Here is a 22563-nt window from a genome sequence, read left to right on the forward strand (position 1 = left end):
GGCGATTACGCGATAGACCGGGCGTCCTGACGGATCGGCGGAGGATCGACGTCGTTGATATAATACCCCTTGTGCAAGCGCTTCTCCTCTTCCTTTCCTTCCTCGATAAGCTCTTCGAGCAAACGCCGACTGCACGCTCGGCTGGGGGGCCACAAAGGAAGAGGCGACAAGCGGGGGCAAGCGGGTGGGCGCTCGCTCGCTCGCCCGCGCGCGCTCGCGGAGAGGGAGGACCGTCCCCGTGCCACCGCCGCCGCCGCCGCCGCCGCCGCCGCGCCGGTTGGCGAACGCAAGCGATATATGAAGGCGAAACTCGCGCACGTCGCCCAGAAACTCTCTCACGTGGTGTGCACCACTCGCGGGTAGCGTAGGAAGTGCGGGTCCACCGCTCTTTTCTCGTGTTTCTTCCTCGGCCACTTGGGGTGTTCGCCGAATTTCCCTTTCCACACGTCGTGCGAAAACTCGAACACGCCGCCGCCGTTCGAGGGGTCGGTGAAGAGATACACGCGCACGAGGAGGAGGTCGCCGAAGAGGAGATTCGCATCTGGAGAACATCGAGAGGAACCATCAGAGAACCTCGCCCTCGCCGTGGAGAAACGTCGGTTTTCATTAAGGGAGAGTTGAGGGGAAGTTCCAAAGTGGTGAACCGCGCGAGAGTGACCGAAGGAGCGATCTCTTATCGCAGCGATCATGAGCAAACCGTGGAAAGGTATGTGTGGGGGCTGACTGAAGAAGGTCGAGCTTCAGAATGTGTTCACATGACCGGTGGTGATTAAATGTTAAATATTTCTTGTATCGAGGAAATGTCGTGCCGAGGAATGAAAAGACGAGAATGCGCTAGATCGACTTGATTGATTATACTTGTCGCACAACGCGATTACTATTTAATTTTATTCAGTGTACAGTCTGGTTCTGAGAGATTTATCTTATATGCACGTGTTTTGTTTTCTTAAAGGACATACATGAGATTAGATCTAATCAGGAAGAGATAGGACTTTTTGCTAACAATAAGTGGTGTTAGATAATCGAAAACTATTTGCACAGCGCAGATTGATGTCGCGAAGAGATATTAGTAAAAATTTTCTAAGCTGCAGATACGTGAAACGTAAACAAAAAAAAATGCAAGTGATATATGTAGTTTTGCATAGACACATTCGCGTCTCTCTCAAAATTTTATTAACGATGAGTTCGGGAATGAAATCCCAGTTTCTCAGTTTCAAGTGTGCCTTAAAGATGCGGAAAAGTTCATGCATCAGAAAACCTTTTATTGACTTTACGGTTGGATTTTTATCTCGACCACGGCGTATAAAAAAGAGGAAGTAGCCGATCAATGATAATGTTACGTGCAAGAACGGGGCTCAAGGTAGCGTTCGCCATGACGATGCATGTAAACCAAGATATGCGTCGTTTGTCGACTAGTAGTAAATTACACAGGCAAACCGCGTGCGCGATCCATTGCTATCCACAAAACACAAACATATATGAGGCGTTACGAAAGAATCATCTTTTGCCATCTGCGAGCTTTCTTTAATCTAAAGTTCATTTCTGAACGAAAATTTAGTTGTCTTCATTCGTGGCTTAAGTATAGTTTTCTTACTTTAAACATCTTAAATGTTCGAAATGACAAGTCTCGAAAAAAATAGTTAAAAAAAAAAGAATTTTTTAAAATTATAAATGCGAAACTGCAGCTGTAAATTTTTTTTATTATATTAAAGAGATGAGATCTGTGATGATATGTAATGATGAGGCGCAACGTTATTAGTCCCTCACTATTTGCGTATTTTTATATTATTTAAATATTATATTTTTAGTATTATATTAAGTATTATATTTTTAGTATTTTATTTTACTTTTGTGTTTTTTTTATTTTTGAAGTACGTAATAATTTAAAATTAAATTATACGGTTTATTTATTAAATAAATAGAATAAAAAATTAAATATTAATGAAAATTTGCTTGAAATATTCGATATTAATTGAATAAATGAAGTAATTAAAATATTACGTATGCAGTAGATTAAAAAATCCGCAAGTTGTGAGACCGAGATTTAAAATATAAATACTCCGTAAATTAATGGGGTATTTAAAAGTACGTTAACGTTTAGCGATTAACGTTTGCGGAATTATCGCTCGCGGACGAATATCGTTTTGCAATGTTCGGCCTACTTAAAAGTAGTCCGACATTCATAGACATTTCGGGAAATTCCTCGCGATAACGTGTCGAAAACGTGTCTCAACTTTCGTCTTCAATTAATATCAAACACGTTACTTCGAACGCGTTATCGCGGGCGCCTTTCAATCGCGCCTTTTAATCGCAACTGTGTAATCCCACTTCGCTGCACTCCAACAGACAATCGGACACATGTTTCTTGATATCTAATTGATAAGGGTGCGATAAGAATTTATTACATAGTTTCCCTCTCGCATTTATTCATTGCAGCGTATCAGCCCTTTTCGCAATTAATGGTTAATTGACGCTGCGAGGCAGATCAAACTAAACCAATTCTGACTAAAGAAATCACAGCCGCGAGAATTTACGTCAGCAAACGTGGCTGCAAATTAACAGAGAAGTTATAAATAAATTCAAATTTACAAAATTAATTTAATGGACAATTGCAATCTGAATCAGTAAATTCATAAAATAACAAGCACATAAATTACAATAAGACAATCAGGTTACGATCTAAATTAACAATCTACAAATTTTTTCATTACACACTTGTAATCTGGATAAATCTGCTTCTAATTGCGCTCTCTTAATTTCGTCTCCTCTTATTCCTCTCTCGCCCGCCATAAATGTGCAAGAAAGCGCAAGAAACGCGCGCGCGCGTTGTGAAATTGGACGAAAGTCAATTTTCTTAAACAAGTAGATTGTACCGCGCCGTCGTGCCATTGCGAAAATTAGACGCGTTACGAAAGTTAGACGCAGATTAATTTCCATCAAGTTCCCCGGGAAATGAATCGGATCCGCTCAGCTGGAGCTCGACTCTCCGATTTTCTTTCGCAGGCATGAAGGAGTTCGTCGGCCTGGAGGAGGTCACCAAGCTCGACTTTCTGGTGATGCTGTTCGCCGAGATCCTGGGCACGTTCCTGCTGGTCCTCCTAGGCTGCGCTTCGTGCATCACGTGGATAGACACGAAGCCGCCGAACGTCTTGCACATCGCGTTCACCTTCGGCCTCGCGGTGGCAAGTTTGGCGCAGGTGAGTCACCAATATTCTCGTTATCTCTCGTTAAAAGCGAACGATTCCGCCTGAGAAGAATAATAAATAATAAAATTAAAAATGCGAAAGCTAAAATTAGAGGAGAAACCTTAATTTAACAGTCCTGATTCCGATTTGAAAACATTCTGAATCGGGGGAGTTGTAAATTTATAAATTTCACGCACGAATTCAAAGAATTTCATCTTTTATCCATAATTCGTATCCATAATTAACATATTCGATACATAAGAGAAAGCGATCCGATTTAAATAGAATGCAAATCGGATTATAATATTCTAATTTTGATCGTAATGCGACGGACAACGCAGCCGTAGCGATAAATTATTTGTAATAACTTCGCGAATTCCTTTCGCGATAAGAGCCGATAAGACAGATGTCGAAAATATTTTCAAGCATTGAAAAGTGAAAGAATTATGACGAGTTCTTCTCGTTCCATCCTGTCCATTCCATTATGGGCATTTTGTCTGCTTGAGTATTCCCGTCGACGTAAATAGTCGTACTTAAAAGACGTTTGTGATAAGAATATATAAGAACGTGTGCTGACTGAGATTTGTTCACCTAGCATGTTTCATTACGCACGCGAATTCTTATCTTCGTTCGTAAAAAAAAACGTGCTCGTGCAATACGCGAGCACTCGGCTTCCCTTAAGTTTGCTTCCTCTTGACTATTTTTATTTTATGATTTGTACAAAAAAATATACATGATTTAAAATTTTTATCGTTTAATATAATTAATTTAATAATTTCTTTATGCATAAACTTTTTACTACATCAAAATATATTTAGACAGTTAAATTTGACAGTGGAAGCTCATCGTATAACGTCACATTTCGAAAATTAGTGTAGATTCTGCATAATGCATAAAACTTGTTTTAATGCAATCTAAAAATAATTGTGTTGGCTATAATAACTGGTGTCTCTCTTAAGCTGTGATGCACAAAGCAAAACATCTTTCCATTAATTATAATCTGGACACTTTAATTAATTCGCAAAAACATAATTTGTGAAAAACATATTTGAGTATTCAAATCAGAAAAAACGTAAATTTTTTGTAAAAAAAAAACAAAGTTCGCGAACTAAAGGACTCCGCGCATATACAGGGGGATTCTAAAAATGCCGAAAAAAAGTATTAGCACTATGATCCACGACGACATTTCAATCGTCCGCCTCGGAAATTTGCATTTAACGGAGACACGCGCGTATGAGAAACAAACGCGCGTCGTCATCTCGCTTTACGTCACGATTAATTAATTAACATATCTCGTGGCTGTTTTAACCTTTTCTTTTTTTTCCGCAAAGCGTACTCTCGCGCGAACCTGCTTTTCGCGCCGCCAAACGAGCCGTATCGATCATAATTACGTTTCGCATGTTGTTCGCTAAACGCGCTTCTTAAAAAGGATCATGTATGTGCGGAACGTCTGTAACGTATGAATTCTGGAGAAATTGTTAATGTTATTAGTTGTTAATGCTTCTTATATTTTACATAAATAACAAACGGTGACTCGCCTTTTTGTCTCCCTATTTAATAAAATGTGTGCAGAAAAGAAACGATTATTGATGGCCGAAATAAAATTTCTCTAGATTTCATTTTGTCTTATCTTTCTCAATGTATAATATTTAAAATATGTACATACATGTCAATGCGCGCGTGCTTTTTTTGAACACACTGTATTTCGAACAGTCCAAAAGTCCATTCCATTCACCTCGCTTAAATTTTACGACTCGTCTAATCTGCACTTTTATTCTTGTTCCGTGAATTGACCCTTTTAAATTAAATTTTAGATTAAAAGATTCAATACACCGCATTTTACGGTGTGGTTTTTCTTTTATTAATTTAGGTATACACTTTAAATAATATATCGGTTGAAATGCCTCATTAGAAAATTACGAAATCATTGGAGGGCCGTTTTTCTAGGTTACGATTTTCTATAGATTTATGCGCTCGGCGTTTTGTACATCATGTCGATAATTATTCTGTCGTGTTTTAATTCTTTTATCAATATAAATCTCATATTACGAATCAAAAGAGAAAAAAAGTAAAGAAAAAAAACACACGTAATAACAAAGAAAAATACAGAAAAATGTCAAATATAGTAATATTTAAAAAATAAAGAAAGAAGAAATTAATAATTAAACATAAGACAATCTTTTGAATGAATACGAAAAATAAAAGGTCTAATCTGTTCTTTTTTTAGCTGAACTGACTGCACTAGTTCACAGTTTATCTTTCTCTTTCTACATTTGAAGAAGAAAGGTAAACTTTAAACTAGTGCAGCCAGTTCAGCTAAAAAAAACAAGCCTAAATTGTTGAGAAAAGAGGAAGACGAAACAAAACTGAAATTGTGAATTAACATTGCTCGATCGCGAATTTTCCTTTTAAAAGAATCTCGCGTGCGGTGTTTCAGAACGGTCATTCTCGCGCTAATCTGCTTATGTAAAGCGTGAGGTGTGCGCGATCTCAAATCTCGAAACCACCGTACCGCAAAGAGTTTAAAGAGGAGTGGAGATAAGATAGTCACCGGTAGAACGAGGTAATCTTCAATAATCGCGTTTCGATCGTGATAGGAAGACCGAGATCGCGGGTACCGCGGAGTATATACGCTCGTTCCGCCACGTAAGATCATGTATCACGATTCTCGCGGATGATTAATTCTTATCGGTAGCGATCGTTTGAAATGCCTCATTAGAAAATTGTGAAATCATTATTCGAGATGCGTTTTTCTCGGCTGCAATTTCCTGTAGATTTATGCGCTCGGCGTTTTGTACATCGCGTCAATTGTTCTGTCACGATTTAATTATTTTATCATTATAAATCTCGTATTGCGAATTGAAAGAGAAGAAAAAGTAAAGAGAGAAAAACATGTTATGTACATGTAATAACAAAGAAAAATACAGGAAAATTTGAAATAGTATCATGTAATATTGGAAAGATAAAAGAAAGAAGAAATTAATAATTAAACATGAGACAATAATTTTTTGAATGAATAATGTGTTATATAATTGAAACAGAATTAATCGAGAAAAATTAGCGAAACTTTTTTTTCTACTTTTACTCATTGTGCGTGAAAATGCCAGAGGGTCTTCAGAAGCGTCCAGAGGCAAATTTTCGCAACAAGTTTCTCACAAATTCCGCGCACTTCTGCTATACGAGTGCACTCTCGATATGCGATTGCACGGACGAAGAACGGATCGCCGCCGCGCCTGGCCGTTCATTGAGAGACGGATAAATAGACGAGAAGGAACGGGGTGAGAGGAATCATCCTTAAATCGCGCTCGCGCGGCTCGTCCTTTCGAATTCGCGCACTGACCTCGTCCTCGAAACAGTTTATAGCTCGCGCGCGCTGCCTCTGTCGACACGCGAACTTTCGGCGAACGGCCGGCCGATTTGTGAAGAGCACTCGTGCGGCCTCCTTTGTATCAATCAGAATCCACGCGACGCGATCACGGAGGAGATGAATGGTCACCTCGTTAACTGGCTCGAATATTTTCGCTGACGCGAATTGCGGTCGGGCGGCGTGGGAAGCCCGGGATAAATTGCCGTCTCGACCCGAGGCTTCGTTCGCGGTTGTGTGCGAAAACGAAAGTAAAAGAGTAAAATAATTGTTATAATTAGCGCTGGCATTAATAAACCTCACCAAGCTTTAACGTTAGCTCCTTAATTTGACGGTGTTTTTTCTTCGGGGAGAAACAAGAAATTGAAAAATTATACATCTCGTACAATTTATATGTAAGTGACATCAAGATCAAAATCAATGAGATAAACAATTATATAAGCGATATATGAACTGATCGATAATCTTAGCGAGCTATGAGCAGAGAATGTATTTTTTCTCAAATGCATTTAGCATCATCTAATCGCGGTGATCTTAACGCGCCGATCGGCGCAAATTTAATTCTCCCCCCTCGTTGTCTTTGTAAATTGTCATCTTAAATCGAGTGCCGACTTTTTTTTTTCCCCACGCTCGATCGCGTTTTCCGCTGTCGATCGGTGCCTCTCGTGAAAGGATCGTGAACTTTGGCTTAGTTAGCCGCGGCGACGTTTTTAATTGACGCACGCGGACGCACATGTGTGGGCCGCCCGGGCCCCGCGCGTGGTGGAAGGGTAAATAAGGCCGCCGATTCGCCCAAGGGGGTCTAACTCCGTCCGGAGATGGTGCAACTGTGCCCCGGGGGCTTCTGACAACCTACTCGAGAGATCCGGAGCTGGTGCGCTCGAGGAGACTAGCGCGCTCACTATTATTCCGTCCGCGTGCGTCGCCCTTTTGATACCTTACTTTCCGACAGCGATCGCGCTCGCGGCGCGGATATGACCATTACGGTGCTCTAAAATTCGCATGGAGATTTCATTATCTTCTCGCTCGGGAGAAAGGGGGCGAGGGGTGGGAGATAGATAATGGGATCCAAACTCGATTTTTAATTGGGGGCAACGATTGAAGGACGATAGGGAGTTTAAAAATACTCTACTCTTTTGAAATCTTGAGAAATTGATCGCTCGAGAATATAAAGTCTCGAAGTAAAAGTTGAAAAAATTAAGATTCAACTTTTTCAAGAGCTGATTTTAGTTTATCAAATTTATATCTTATCTTTATTTACTTTTTTTTTTTAATAATCACCGTTTTGAATAAAATTTTTTAATCGCGTTAAATCAACATTATTTCTCCACACGTCATATTATAAATATTGTATTACAATTGTATCGTATAATTATCATTATTAATTGTGTTTCTTATTATATTTCCAAAACTTAGTTACTTTGTAAAATTTTTTAGATATTTCTTGAATTTGTGTGATTCTATATATATATTATTGCTTTTTCACATTTTGGAAATAAACAAATTAAAGTTAATTATTTCTCCGAAATTAATAGTCAACGATGAATTTATCTCAAATCAGGGTATAACAAGTTTCAATTATATAACAACTTAATTTATTTTAGCAATTTTATTTTCCAGCAAAAAATTATTCGCACTTTTTCAGATATTTCTATATATATCCCTCTTAATCATTTATATTTTTGTAAGCTTCTACAACAAATTGATATTCTGAATGAAACCGACTAGAGATAAAATCGACAGTGTGACAGTCCTCCTCTCTCCAACTTTGATATCCAAATTACATCTCAATAGTGTCATAATCGTCTTATAGCGTCACGCGTTTAGTCACGCGTCGCGCCGAGCGGCGACTCAATCGAAAATTCTCAGATCTAAGACACGTTCTTGATCCGACAGCTCCATTCAGAACGACGAAGTGAATGCCAAAAAAAAGTCTCTCTCTTGCTTTAGAGCAAGTTAGTACCGCCGTTAGCGGTATTGTCGCCGGTATTAGCGATCAGTTTTGTTACACCAATCGCTTTGCACAGCCGCGGCGCAAAGAACAAACGTTGATGACATCTGTGTTAGCCGCTTATTATCTATAGATCGGTAGAGTTAATGTCTCGGTCTGTCTCTCGTACGTGGGATATAGAAATTATAATTTATACAAGTGCGCCGTGCACCGATCGTCCCTCAATAAGACCCATTGATAGAGAAACGTTAAGTGGCTTTTCCCTCGGCGGTATAAAAGGTGAGAGAGGAAAAGAGACAGAGAGAAACTTGAGACAAACGACGTATTATGAGTAGCGCTGAAAAAATATTTGAGAGGGCCCGCGTGTTTATCTAGATGAAATAATTGTACAAGATAATTATCTTGCGGATCTAGTGCGCGATGAGAGATCTCATAGCGTTGCATCAACACAGCACGTCGCTTGGTATGCCTACGGAATGCTATTAAAGGAGCATATTGATCATTGGGAATTAAAATTCGATAATCGCGTGTTTTGGTTTCTATATGTAAATAAAATTTAATATAATATTTTAATATTTCCGATATAATATTTTGTGTAGAAGGTTTCAATATTAGAAACGAAAAATGTGTATATTGCATGATGTTATCTTTTACGTGTATTAATAATTTCAATTGTAATTCAACATTAGCATTAATTTAATATATATATTATCGTGTATATATATATATATATATTTATGATTTGCACTAAAAGAAATTTATTTAATTACTAATATAATGTAACGGCTATTAATACAAGACGATCTTTCTCTCGCTTTATTTAGACCTTTTTTGTTTGCGCAATAATTCTTATGTTATAATGCAGGGGCCGTAAATAACATCCGTTCGTGAGTATGCTAATATTTCTTTTAGAGATTAATACGTGCTCGTGAAACGTGTATTCTTCCACGCGACACGGGTGTTCCCGAGATGTGGGCCCGGCAAAAAGCACGAGAGCCGTCGTCGTGCACGTCGCACTTTTCATTAGCTTGCGAAACCCGCAATTCGCCGCGATTAAAATCGTGCAACCTTGTGTCGCCGGCGCGACATTCGTCTTTTTCTACTACTTCGTCATTTCAAATTTATCCGGCACACAGCTGTTTCTTCTTTCCCTAATTCTTTTTTTTTTTAAGTATTTAAGTTAAATATTATGTCACAAAAATAAAGCGAACAAATTATTTAAAAAATTATTATTTACCGTTCTTTTCTGATATTTAGAACTACAATCTGTCCTTCAGAGTTCTTTGACGTAATTTAAATTCTGATTGATAATTAATAATTAGAATTTTGATCCCCTAATTAATAATTAAAATTTTTCTAATTTTTTTCTCTAATAAATTTCAATTATAATTAAAATTAATTATATAAATTTTAATTTTAATTATATATTTTCTAATTTTAATTTTCTTTAAAAAAAATGGTCTAGAAAAACTTGATTCATAGAAATTTATATACATATATAATTGTAATAAATATTTATTAACGGCAATAAAAATTAGATTGGCTAGTATATCAATTTACAAAAAACTAAAATCTCATTTCGAAAAATCCGACGATTAACGATGTTAGTTCACAATCCGACGAATTTGGGCTTCGCGAGAGAGAATAAGGAGCGCGAAAAGCTTGCGCAAACGTTATTATTAAAATCCCCTTGCAACTTCGTGCAGTTCGACCATTCCTCATCCTCTGTTCTACCGTCTTTTTTGCGCGGGCCGGTTAAGGATGGCGATATTTAAAAAAGAAAGAAAGAAAAGAAAGAAAGAAAGGGACGTCGCGTAAGGGAGGAGGTCGAAGGACGAGAGAGCGAGGAGAATGGGAAGAGCACAGAACAAGAAGGTGTGAGAGAAAGAGAAAGAGAGAGAGAAGGGGGGAGGGAAAGGGAGAGACGCGCAGAGATCTGCAAAGTCACAGCCGATCCTGTTCTGTTCGAATGCAAATCGCACGCATCTCGCCCCGCATTATACGCAAATGCGCGGCTCTTCAACGCGCGAGGCGAGAAGAGCGAGGGCAACTTGGCTCTTGCGCAACGCAAGAGATGCAACAGCAACGGACTCGGATCGTCGGAAAACACTGGTCGTTGAACGTTGTTAAACGAGAACTCGAGATCCTGGAGGATCTCATCGACAAATTGCGACTGACGATTCACTTATGGCTTATGGGAAATTATAAGTCCTATCAAACGCCTCAATAATCTTATATCAATAATTAAAGCTACTAAAATTTCATCCACTCTTACTTGGATTATTTTTGACGTGCATAATTGACGCATATTAAATAAAACGCGCGTCTCGTCTTGGCGAAGCTGAATTTTTTTTTTTTTGAAGATATGATGAAGATATATGTTCTTCTTTAAACCAACGTTCAGTCTTCCTTGAACCAAAGCGCTATATAGTAATGTTTTGCGTAATGTTTCAAAAACTTTCTATAACGATAGGATATTAATTAAAATCCGAATGATGAAAGATATTCTTCGACAGCCTAGGGATAAATTAATTTTTAAGGCGTTGTCAACGTAATACAATACGCCCCACTCAACCAAATTGATATATATCTTTGCTCTATTCAATTCCCTCTGATTAAAATTTTAATTTAATTAAGTAACGTAATTAGATGACTAACGACGTGAAATTAAAAGGGCGTAATTAGTTGAAGTAAAAGGGGAAACTTCTTCTTTTTAGAAATCAATACAAGGGTGTGTCTTATTAATTATCCGCACGCGCGGATGATAAGCATCTGGGTTTCGCTCGCGCGTGTAATCGTAAACCTCAAATTTGCCACGGGCAAAAAGAGAAATTATCCTCGCTATTATCTCGTGTCTCAAAGATCGCCTCATTTCGCTTATTTTCAGAGAAAGAGAGATGAGCGCAAAGCGATCCTGACATATTTTACGTTTCGTCGAGCATGACGTCAAATTAATGGTCGCTTACTCGTGTGATTATCATCGATTTACGATGCCTCAATCATCGCTCAAAAAGACATTTCTCGCAGTTTTAATATCGCTTTGTATCCTTCTACCCGCCAGGGTTTGTGTAATATGCGGCGTACCGCGACGCGCCGCATTGTTTTCTTTCGGAAGAATTTGCATAAAACTCGTGTGCCCGCCAATATTGATTTTAAAGCCGGGCCAAGGCTTTCGACATGTTTAAAAGTTTCGATATTTCATTTTCTGCCGGGCTTTGACTACAACTATCTTGCGTCATGTTTTTGCGCGAATAAACTCGTTTTGACGATCCGCCACATTTTCTGAAACTTGCGACGATTTTATTTGGAAACTTCGAAAATTCGACAAGTTTGAACAAAAATGCCTTGCTTTATATTAGTATCTACTTTTAAAAACATATGGCCAAATGTATTAATAAATTTAATGCAAGAAATAACATAAAAAATAAATTTAATATAAATAAATATAAATTTAATACAAGAAACAATATACAACAGACAAGAACAATAAAAATAAGACAATATACTAATAAGATAAAAAATAAAGAAAATTTAAATTTTGATAAAAAAATATTAAAATCTGCAATATCTACAAATATTTTTTTCGGGAGATAAAACGTATACATAAAATTTGAAATTTTAATATTACTTTCGACCTAAGCGTATGAATTCGCCAATCTTTTCTGTCGCTCACGCCGAAGATTTTACATGACATAAAGAAGAAATCGATAAGAGAGCGATTCAAAAACCTCAGTGTGATGCAACAAATGGAAAATGATGCCTATGGATGAGTGTGCATATGTGAACAAACATGAGCATCCAGAATAGGATTTATCTAAGACAAAATCTGACTTCTGCGGTAAGAACGACGATATCCTTCGGCAAACATTAGAGTCATCTTGCTGGGGGGCTTTTCGGGCCCCCGAGAGAGGAGCCGCTCCCTCGTGCACGCGGCGTCGCCGTTGCGCAAGCCAGACCCACAGGCGAAAGATCATTGTCCTACGCCTTGCAGCTCTCGTGTGCGTCACGCAGCCCAATTACGTCTCTACACGCAGGCCCGCACTGCGAAAGGATAAGGAGAGATTGATGGATCCTAGAGATTGATGGGCCCGATACTCGCCAGAGTTGTATGCATCTTTAAATTGTTTAAGTAATCGTCGATACGACTGCTCGAAGAAATTCGAAACGGAGGGAAAATTTTTGAGTCGCAATCGAACAAATTCGTTGAACTAAATTGTATTGATTATAGCACACAATAGCTCATAATTATGCAATTCGAAAGCAATCTCTGAAATTTATTTGGAATTTATCATAAATTACGATATAATTAATAAAATGATCAAATTGAACAGCTAAAGATAAGCTTGAAAAATACTAATAGGAGATTAAAAATTTTTTAGTCCCTGTTGTTAATCAATGATTATTAATTGATTATTATCAATTAAGCAATCTCTGAAATTTATTTTGAATTAATCATAAATTATGATATCCAACATAATCAATGAAATGATCAAATTAAACATACATACATAGCTAAAAATAAACTTGAGAAATGCTAATAGAAGATTACAATTTTTTAAGTCTCTGTTGTTAATCAATGATTATTAATTGATTATTATCAAAACTGTTTTTAAATTACTATTGTTTATGTTCATGTTGATTAATTAAATCAACGAATGTTTATTATTGTATGTCATAATACAATATACTAAAATAATTTAAATTCTCTCTCTGTCTGAGGCTCTCTCTCTGTCTCTCTCTCTCTCTCTCTCTCTCTCTCTCTCTGTCTCTCTCCTATCTCTCTCGAGAAGTTTGCGGATCCGATCCTGGCTTCGCGCTGCAGGAGCGCCGCCGACAACGTGTACAAATTTGTAACGGAACAGCGGGGCCAGACACCTTACGGTAATTACTGACAATACGTTGGCGGGGCCCATTATTTAATGCTCGCGCTCCGTCGTATTTAACTCTCGAACGAGTCGACGGGACGATGACGGTCCGTCTCGAAAAGGAGAGAGAGACGCGTAATTTGCGTCGTAAATTTGCACGCATCTCGTTAATGCTGGGATCCCTCTCGATCCTTCCCGTGTATTATTGGCGTGAAACACTTTCTCGGACGTCTCAATCTCATTTTTTTGCTACTATTTATTATCATTATCATTATCAACTTAGATTTCGCGACGCCGATCGCGTGCGACTTGAATCGTAAAAAAATTAATAAAAATTGTTTTAAAAATTTATCACGGATATCTCGTTCTCTTCTGGACTTGTATATTTGATATACATATATCTGAAAAAAATTATTTTACACGATGACTTCCAATAATTTGGAATTCTGCGGTTTGATGGAAAGAAGAGACAGTAGGCTGACAGACTTTCAATTGCACTGAAGAGGACTCAAAACGGAGTCGAAACGCTTGCACCATTGTATTGTAGCAAGTAGGAAGCAAGTATTAATTGTATTGCGTTACGTATTGTAACAATTTTATGTATAAATAACCAATTATATCTGTATGATTCTTTAGACAGTTTCTTATCGGAAAAATCTATAACGAAAAATCTATACGGAAAAATAATTTTGCTGGATCCAAATCTGAAAATAATTTTTGTTCAATAATCAAAATAATTTTGTAAAAAAGTCAAAATAATTGCTAAAATATCAAAACGTTTTATAGCAAAACGCTTATCATTTTTAACATTCCAACAAAATTTTTTGATGATTCAATAAGAATTAATTTTCATATCTGCAGCAAAATTTTTAGACCTTTAAACAAAATCGTTCTTTCCGCATCTGCGGAGGTTCTCATAGGCATTTTATATATCTTTAAATTTTTGTATTCTTGATTTATTCTTTGGATTAAGTAGCATCTAATTTGTGCATTTGTGTTTGAATTATTTTAATTAAAAAAAATAATAATCTAATTTTCATCTTGACGCTTAAATCAACTGTCCGACGTCACGCGTAAAAAAATCGAGTGGAAATCAAGCGTATACGTAATTCGCTGTTAGCGTGCGATCAATTTACCTGTCCTAAATTATCAATTTATCATTGTATATTAATTCGCTGGCATTACACCGCAATATTTCGCTATTGTCCAGTTTTAAAAAAGAATACAGTTAAAAAGGGTCAACAGAGCTCTTGTGCCTGGTGACTTCGAAAGTTCCTGCGGTTTTACTGCGAATTCGGCAGCAACCTTCGGCCTCCGCCGTTTGGATGACGACAAAAGATGATCCGCCTCGGTGGAGTAAAGTGATTCAAGGCAATCAGCTTCGCCTATATTCGCAATTCCACGGATGAGGTCTAGGATAATTCACCGCGCGTGATCCTCCTTGCACCTGCTCGCCGCTAAATTCGTGACGAATTTGAGCGGCGCGCGTGTCGCACGTGCACATGTATATTCGTTCGCGCGAAAGAGGAACACGCGGCACGTGTGTAGCGGCGAACTGCATGCAGCTTCAGGCCAGGTTCGGACTTATTTCATTCCTCCAATGAGTCACGTCGACGATAAGAAGCCGAGAAGTCTGCGATTAATAACGGCGCCGACAACGTGCGCGATTTCATTACTTCATTTCGACACTGTGATGTAATAATATTATTATGTAATTCTATTATCATCAAACGAGATGCCATTTCATAATTTATTCATGCGAGAATCGTACCGTTATTTGATTGTATTTTACTCCATTTTATTACACTTCAGTATTTATATGTTGACAGAGAAAGAGAGAGAGAGAGAGAGAAATGAAAAGACGTGAAGACTCAGCCTGAGCTGTCTGGGCGAAGTTGTCTTCTCCGAAAACGCGCGACGAATATCCCATTCTTTATTTCGTAATCCTTTCTTTCATTGTTCATCATTCATCTTGTCGCGAGCGGCTCTATAACAGCTCTATAACAGCTCGCGGCTGTCCCCCTTCCGAGTCCGATCCTGCGCGCTTCGCAGTTCGCGGGAGCGTATGACCGCGGGCTGTGGGTCGTAAGGCCCCGGGGGCGCGTAACCGCGAGATAATTCGAGATCGTGCGATCTACGGGCGGACTGGAACGGATGCTGGAAATTAATTTTATTTTTCGTTTGACCTCTAATTTAAGAGCGTTAAAGAAACGCGCGAGGGCGCGCGCGCGCGCACGCGTGTGTGTGTGTGGGATCCGACAATTGGCCGAAACGACCGTCCCGAAGAAACTTGGAACGCGATTGCCACACGTACTTTTTCAAGTCGAACTTCGCCGAAAGTGAAGATTTAAGATCCGACGCTTCGGCTTTCGAACAATTGCATTGCGATCGAAATGATATTGGCCCGACGAAACTTTAGATCGGGATTCCCATGCTTATCTCATTTAATTTTCACTTCAAAAGTGAAGATTTTAACATGTGAAAGATCTGCGTGGGCCGTCATTGAATTCTTGAACGTTGTGACGGAGTGACCGTTTCTTCCGACAGAAACTTCAAACGGGAATGTTGTTCAAATTAATTTCTCTTAATTTCACCGAAAGTAAAAATTTAAAAATGTGAGATTAATAGACAATTTGTTTTTTTTTTTTTTTTTTTTAAGATCTGCTCGTGGGCCGCAACATGGCCTTTTGAATAATCATATTTGGCGGAGAAATACGAAGCGTCTCGAGATAGGTGCGTACGCGGGGCTTCAACGAAATAAGGCTTGCCGAAATATGTGCGAATTTCGCGCGGCGGGAAGCGGGGCGGGCGGGAGGGGTCGGTTTATTACTTTTCTCGGAACAACGACGCGAAGACAAGGCCGATGAGTCGCGGAAAGTGGCATAACTTTCCCTTTTTAAAGCGCGCCTTAAATATGACGTGCTTTATGTACCTATATATTCCATCCGTGGACGGGCCCTTGCGTGTCGCGCGAGCACGTGTCAATTAAAAGGCGCGCGACTAACACCGCGGGGATCTTTCGTTTCACTTTGGCAGTCCGCAAGGCCATGTCGCACGGTCCCTCGGGACCCGAGACACAAAGGGAACCTGCCTCTCCCGAGACCACTTCGATCTCGCCCGCTTCAATCGCGAATCAATTCTCGCGGGCAAAATCTTTTATTAAGGAGAGACTCTCATTAAAGAGGCCCCCCCTCTCCCCCTCCCTCTCGTTGAAGTTAAAAGCGGCCGGCTTCAGGGACACCCTGTGTTATACATTCGTCCGCGATAACTCTTTCTCTCCCGCGCGATCGCTCTCGCTCGATCGAGATCCTTAGACGAGTCCCTTAGGCGAATTTTGGAATGAACGGCGGCGCAAATTCGCAATAGTACCTTCTCTCGCCAGACGTCACGATGACGATTCGCCGATCATACCGCAGAAATCGTGCGTCGGAAATCGCGGATCAGCGAGCGAGACGCGTTGACGGGGGACCGAGTTGTTTGAGAGAGAGAGAGAGAGAGATAAAGGGACAAAAGAGAGAAGAGAGAGAGAGAGAGAGAGAGAGAGAGAGAGAGAGAGAGAGAGAGAACTCGCTTGCGTAATCGTGGTCGGCGCATATGTGTGCCGATCGCCCGCGGCGAGCCAAGACCTTGCCGAGGCGTGCATGAGAACTGGGCCGCGGTGCGTCGGGGCTCCGCATCGTAACGAACCCGGGCCCCTTGGGCGGCGCGGCGGGCCTCAGGACTTAGACGAGTCCGACATGCGAACGACGCCGCGAAGTCTGCGGAGTCGCTCGCATGCCGGATCAATCCGGAGGATTCCGTGACGATCCGGGATGCGAATTTGTTTGCGAAGAAATAGAGATACTTAGAGGTATATATGATCTGTCCCAAAAGTAATGGGAATAATTTTGAAAAAATTGTTTTATTGAAAATACACTTAATATTTTTCAGAGTGGGATCTTTGAGCGTCAATACAGTGATTTCATCAGCATTGATGCCGCTCTTCCTATTAGTAGCACAGGAAATTTTGACCGGACATGCCAGAGCACTCGTGTCGCGGCTGCTTGGATCTTGTTAATTGTCCCAAAACAGTGTCGGAGATTCCGTTTTGGGACAATTAAAAAAGTCCAAGCAGCCGCGACGAGTGCTCTGGAAGAGACATGTCCGGTCAAGTCTTCCTGCGCTACTAGGAAGAGTGGCAGCAACGTTGAAATCGCTACTTGTACTGACGCTCAAGCATCCTTGTACTTTGAAAAATATATTAAGTGTATTTTCAATAAAACTGTTTCTCCAGAATTAGTCTCATTACTTTTGGGACAGACCATGTATACATCCGGGATATTTCGAGAAAATTAATCAATATATATACATCCAGGAACTTTTATTAAATCGGTGCATCTCGACGCATCTCGTTGTACGTTATTTTCCTGTTCGCGTCGATCACTTTCAGGACGATTACATATCAACGCATTCTGGTGTAATTTTTATTGAACCAGCGTTTCAATGCGCACCTCCTTACACATTATTTGCAAGGCAATCGATTGTTGCGTGCGCGCATCGAGTCTAATGCGATTTATATCGCGCGCTATAATCACATTCGAACGATGTTATTATTAATGTAAAACATTTGCGTCAATATCGGATGGAAATTTACGGGAGCAATTTGCGAAGTGAGGCTATACGAGCGGGCTTTACAGGCAATTTGTACGTGCAAATTGTGGATATATGAATTAGATAGACCGGTGCACCGCGTTCACCTACCGCATCGACCATCTGCTATCGATTAGCAACCGCATGCAATACCGCTATAAATCAAGCATCGACTCTGCTCTAGATGCACCACGTGTCCGCTCCGGCGCTCAATTAGGATCGTGTGCATTAACGAGCATCATCAAGGCACCCCGCAAATGCACACGTGTATAACTGCGGAAATTTTAATTACATTTTTGTTTCTCATCTACTATACGCGTTTAGCCTCTAGCTTTTACTTCACTATATTTGCATTTCAATTAAATGCAACATCGCATTGCAACAAGATGTTTTTTTTTATCGAAATACTCTCGCAAAATAGTCTTACAATTAGAGACGTTCCTAATGAAGATCACTCTCATCCAGCTACCTGCGAGAGAAGGTCGGACGTGCCCGAGATTACGTCTCGAATCGTTCATGCGATCTCTGCGTAATTACGCGCCGAGCTACGTAAGGGGAATTTACAAGCAGGCGCGTTATGCACGCACACGATGTGACGATTGTCAAAACGACGCGACGTTGAGCGTTGAGAAACTTCGTAAGAGATAAATTCAAAAAATGAATTTTGTCTCTTTCCCCCCTTTTCTCTCCTTTTCTTTCTTCCTCTTCCCCCCCCCTACCCTCCTCTTTCGGCGGCGGGCGTGGGACTATGCGATTGAGAAAGAAGCTTTAGAAATTTTCTCACGGGCCCGGGTTTTATTAGCCGCAAGTTCGCCAATCGAGAAGTGGATCGTAAACCACTCCCGCAACCAGTTTCTAATGGAAGACACAACAATAGCGTGACATATGATATGACCATAACTGACGAAGTAACAATCTTGAAAGTTGTAATGAATAAAAAATTACGACGAAAAGATCGTATCTTATTTCCTGATCCGCTCACAATTTCAATTTGTGCGGATTATATAACGTTATAATTGTTACTATTGTGCTGTAATTAAAATTTGCAAAAGTTACAAAAACAACTTGAATTTGATGTACACATAATAATTAATATCGTAATTATTACGTGAACATTAAATTTAAGTTGTTTTCGTAACTTTTACAAATTTTATACAAGAGAAAAAGAGCGCGAGCAATTAAAAATTTACAATTATATTTATTAACGACTTAGAATATCTCTTTTTTTCTATTTTAGGCTCTAGGTCCGATTTCCGGATGTCACGTGAATCCGGCTGTGTCGTTCGGTCTACTGGTGAGCGGAAATTGCAGTCTCCTCAAAACCGTCTGTTATGTGGTTTGCCAGTGTTGCGGCGCTATAGCGGGATCCGCTGTTCTCAAGGTATGTAAAAAAAAAAAAAGTTCACCGTGACATCCGATTCATTTCTTTTTGAAGAATTCGAGAAAATTAATCTAATATATGTTTGTTAATTTCAAAATCAATTTTCCTATCACCTAAATAAAAATTCTCCAAGTAAAAACAAAAAAATGCCCCAAAAAAAAAGATCGGATTAAATAGTGATTTAAGTTCATCCAATTCTATTATTTAATTAAGCTGTGAAAGGTAAGTGTTATGCACGTCGGTCTTCATCTTCATTAAAAATTTCTTGTTTTTTTACTTTTGACCAATTGAAATTGCTTAGAAATTTGAATCATCGAACATCGCAGCTGGCCGCGTTGCGTAAGCTACAAAAACTCGAGGAGATCGTCGGCGCGTCGCCCGTCCGACATTTTCATTTAAGCGCGCTTACGTTCCTTACACGCCGCGCGTAATCACAATGATTGTCCGGCCGAAGCGTGAAATTGATCGTTGATAGCCTGTCATTTCGATTTGGCGCGGGACCCCGAAAGCGCCCCGTCTCACCCGTATCAATTAAATCGCCGTTGTGCAAGGTCAAGGTCCGCGGCCTCTCCTCCCCGGGCCCGCCGGTCGACCGCTCGTTACATCAGAAACTGGTCGTGGCCGTCGTGGCCAACCAGCTGGATCACGCCGCGGCTCGCGAGGGGACAACGGCGCACGTGCGTGCGCTCGCGCGATGATAGTAATTTACGTATCTTTTACAGCTCGAATTAATTTCGAGGAATATAAACTCGACATTAAATACTTCAGCTTCTTAATGCTTATAATCTACACGCTCCGCCATTGTAATCTAACTTATAGTAAAGGAAAAATACTCAATAACGAGAAAAAATGATACCCCACGTCGTGTTCCTTTCGCAGGGAGTCGATTGATCACGTTGCAATTGACCACAGTCGCGATTGCTCACGTTGCGATTGACCACGTCGCGGTCAATTGTAACATGGTCAAATGGAACGCTCCTCTTTCTTCTCTCGTGTCAATTCGATTAATTAATGAAATCGTTAAGGTGCAAATTCAAGAGACGCTCGTTTTAGCGTTAAAGCCACGGCACACAAAAAAACTTAATCAAAACTCAGTAAGACGTAAGCAGTAAAGAAATCAACATGTTGAATTTTTGGTAATCACGTGTGACTTCGACTTTGACGCTAGCGTCAAAAAAAGAAGCTGGATTTTCTCAGCTTCAGCGTCAAAGACTGTTGTTATTTTGTTCTGAACATTTTAGATATACGAATTATACGATTGAACTTGATATTGCCGCTTTTTGTGCAAGTCAACTATCATCACGTAATTTTAACGCCAAAAATGAGCGTCGAGCGTCAGCATGAAAAGGCACCTTTTAAAGAAGTTCGTGAATTTATCGTGAACGATTTTGGAACATTGCGAGCAATCTTATAATTCGTTCCCAGGTAGCACAGGAAGTTCAAAAAAGAATTCAGTCATTTGTCATCAGTTCTGAGCTCATTTTCAGATGCAAAAGAATTCCTTTTATAAAGAAGTTCTGAAAATGAGCTCAGAATTGATGACTGAATGTACGAATGAATTCTTTTCGAACTTTATCTGAGTTATACCATTTCGATCCGTGAAAATTCCTCTCTTCTTCTCCCGCACGACTCATTGATTCGTTCTAACCGAATCGTTCTTTCGTCCAGCTGATTCTACCTAAAACGCAAGTCGCTCAGGGCCTAGGCGTCACCGCGTTGGACTCCAACGTAACCGCGGCGCAGGGCGTAGGGATGGAGATAATCATCACGTTCCTACTGGTGCTGGTCGTGCATGCCGTCACGGATCCCAAGAGGACCGACGTGAAGGGTTGGGCCCCGCTCGCGATCGGCCTGACGATCGCGGTGGCCCACATGGCGGCGGTGCCCATCACCGGCAGCAGCATGAACCCCGCCAGGAGTCTCGGCCCGGCCGTGGTGGACGACAAGTACGAGCATCTGTGGATCTACTGGGTGGGCCCGCTCGTCGGCGCCGGCGTGGCCGGCGTCGTGTACAGAATGGGCCTGAGGGCCAACAGAGAGGACGACGAGGGCTCGTACGACTTCTAGGAGCGACTTCCGAATTCTATACGAACGCTCGAGATGGATTCTGATAATAGTATTCTGCGCAGACCGCAGGTCTCCGCGGTGTAAATAAAGAAGTAGAATTGGTGAGGATGACGAGAGAGAGAAAGATGTGACAACCACGCGACACGGTTACGCGATCTTCATCCGTTGCATTTAACGGCAATTAACAAGATTCGCGAAGAAATACGATTTGTCGAAAATATTTCTTAGTGGAATTGAACGCTGCGGATTAAAGGGGAAAATTAGAGTCTTGGACTCGATGCGGAAGAAAAACAATTGTTTCTGTTAAAATTATTTTTGTATAAATTTTCTTTCAAAAATCTATATTCAATATTTCGTACCTATGTCTTATCGTAATGTTCTAGTTTATCTGGAAATTAATTACATTATTTACATTCATTTACCAGTATTGAATGATGTCTAGTACATTATTTGTGACGTAGAGTTCCTTTAATCGACAGCGTTCAATTGAAAAAAATTCCAATTAAAGAAGCAGAAATACATCGATATTATTGTATAATGCACAACGTACAAAAAATTGCAGAATAATTTAATATTAATATTTTGGTAATATTATTATATGTATATTAAATATAATAACGGAGTAAGAAATGTATATGATATTATCATACATACGTCAAAAATTCCCTTTCTCCCGTTTTAAGAAATTAGTATTTTAAAGTATTCCCTTAGAATATGCAAACAGAGATTTCTTCAATCATTATTATCAGAGTGTAATATCGTGACGCCGACATATTTCGAGATTATTTATCAATCGACACCTTCGTTTCGTACGAATTTTATAAGTGCATCCGCTATTTTGTACATCGCCAATCTGAGTTTTGTATATATATCGTTAACTTAAGATAACTCACGTATAGCGATTGATTTAACGATCTAGATAAAGACGTAACGTAGTCTAGCGTTTAATTAGTTTACAGTGCATTCCGACACAATGACAACAGCGTTAACAAATATATTTTACCGTCAGTACTACTTGCGTTTTTATTTCTCGTCCCCCTCTCCGAAATAATAACAGCACATATAAATTTCATTAAATGCAAATAGCTCTGAAGGTCGAAGGGAGCGAGGCGTAAGAACAG

The 22563-nt window shown here is 39.8% G+C and overlaps 1 protein-coding gene across 1 annotated transcript; it reads left to right on the forward strand.

The window, feature by feature from the left end:
• Positions 1-603: 603 nt before the first annotated feature.
• Positions 604-22453, forward strand: LOC105454579 (aquaporin AQPAn.G). The gene is made up of 4 exons (XM_011697259.1): positions 604-706; positions 3004-3197; positions 19232-19375; positions 21044-22453. The coding sequence occupies exons 1-4, from the start codon at positions 688-690 to the stop codon at positions 21440-21442; spliced, it is 756 nt and encodes a 251-aa protein (XP_011695561.1). The 5' UTR covers positions 604-687; the 3' UTR covers positions 21443-22453.
• Positions 22454-22563: the final 110 nt, after the last annotated feature.

Source organism: Wasmannia auropunctata, unplaced genomic scaffold, assembly GCF_000956235.1.
Source record: "Wasmannia auropunctata unplaced genomic scaffold, wasmannia.A_1.0 LD335981.1, whole genome shotgun sequence".
NCBI lineage: Eukaryota > Metazoa > Arthropoda > Insecta > Hymenoptera > Formicidae > Wasmannia > Wasmannia auropunctata.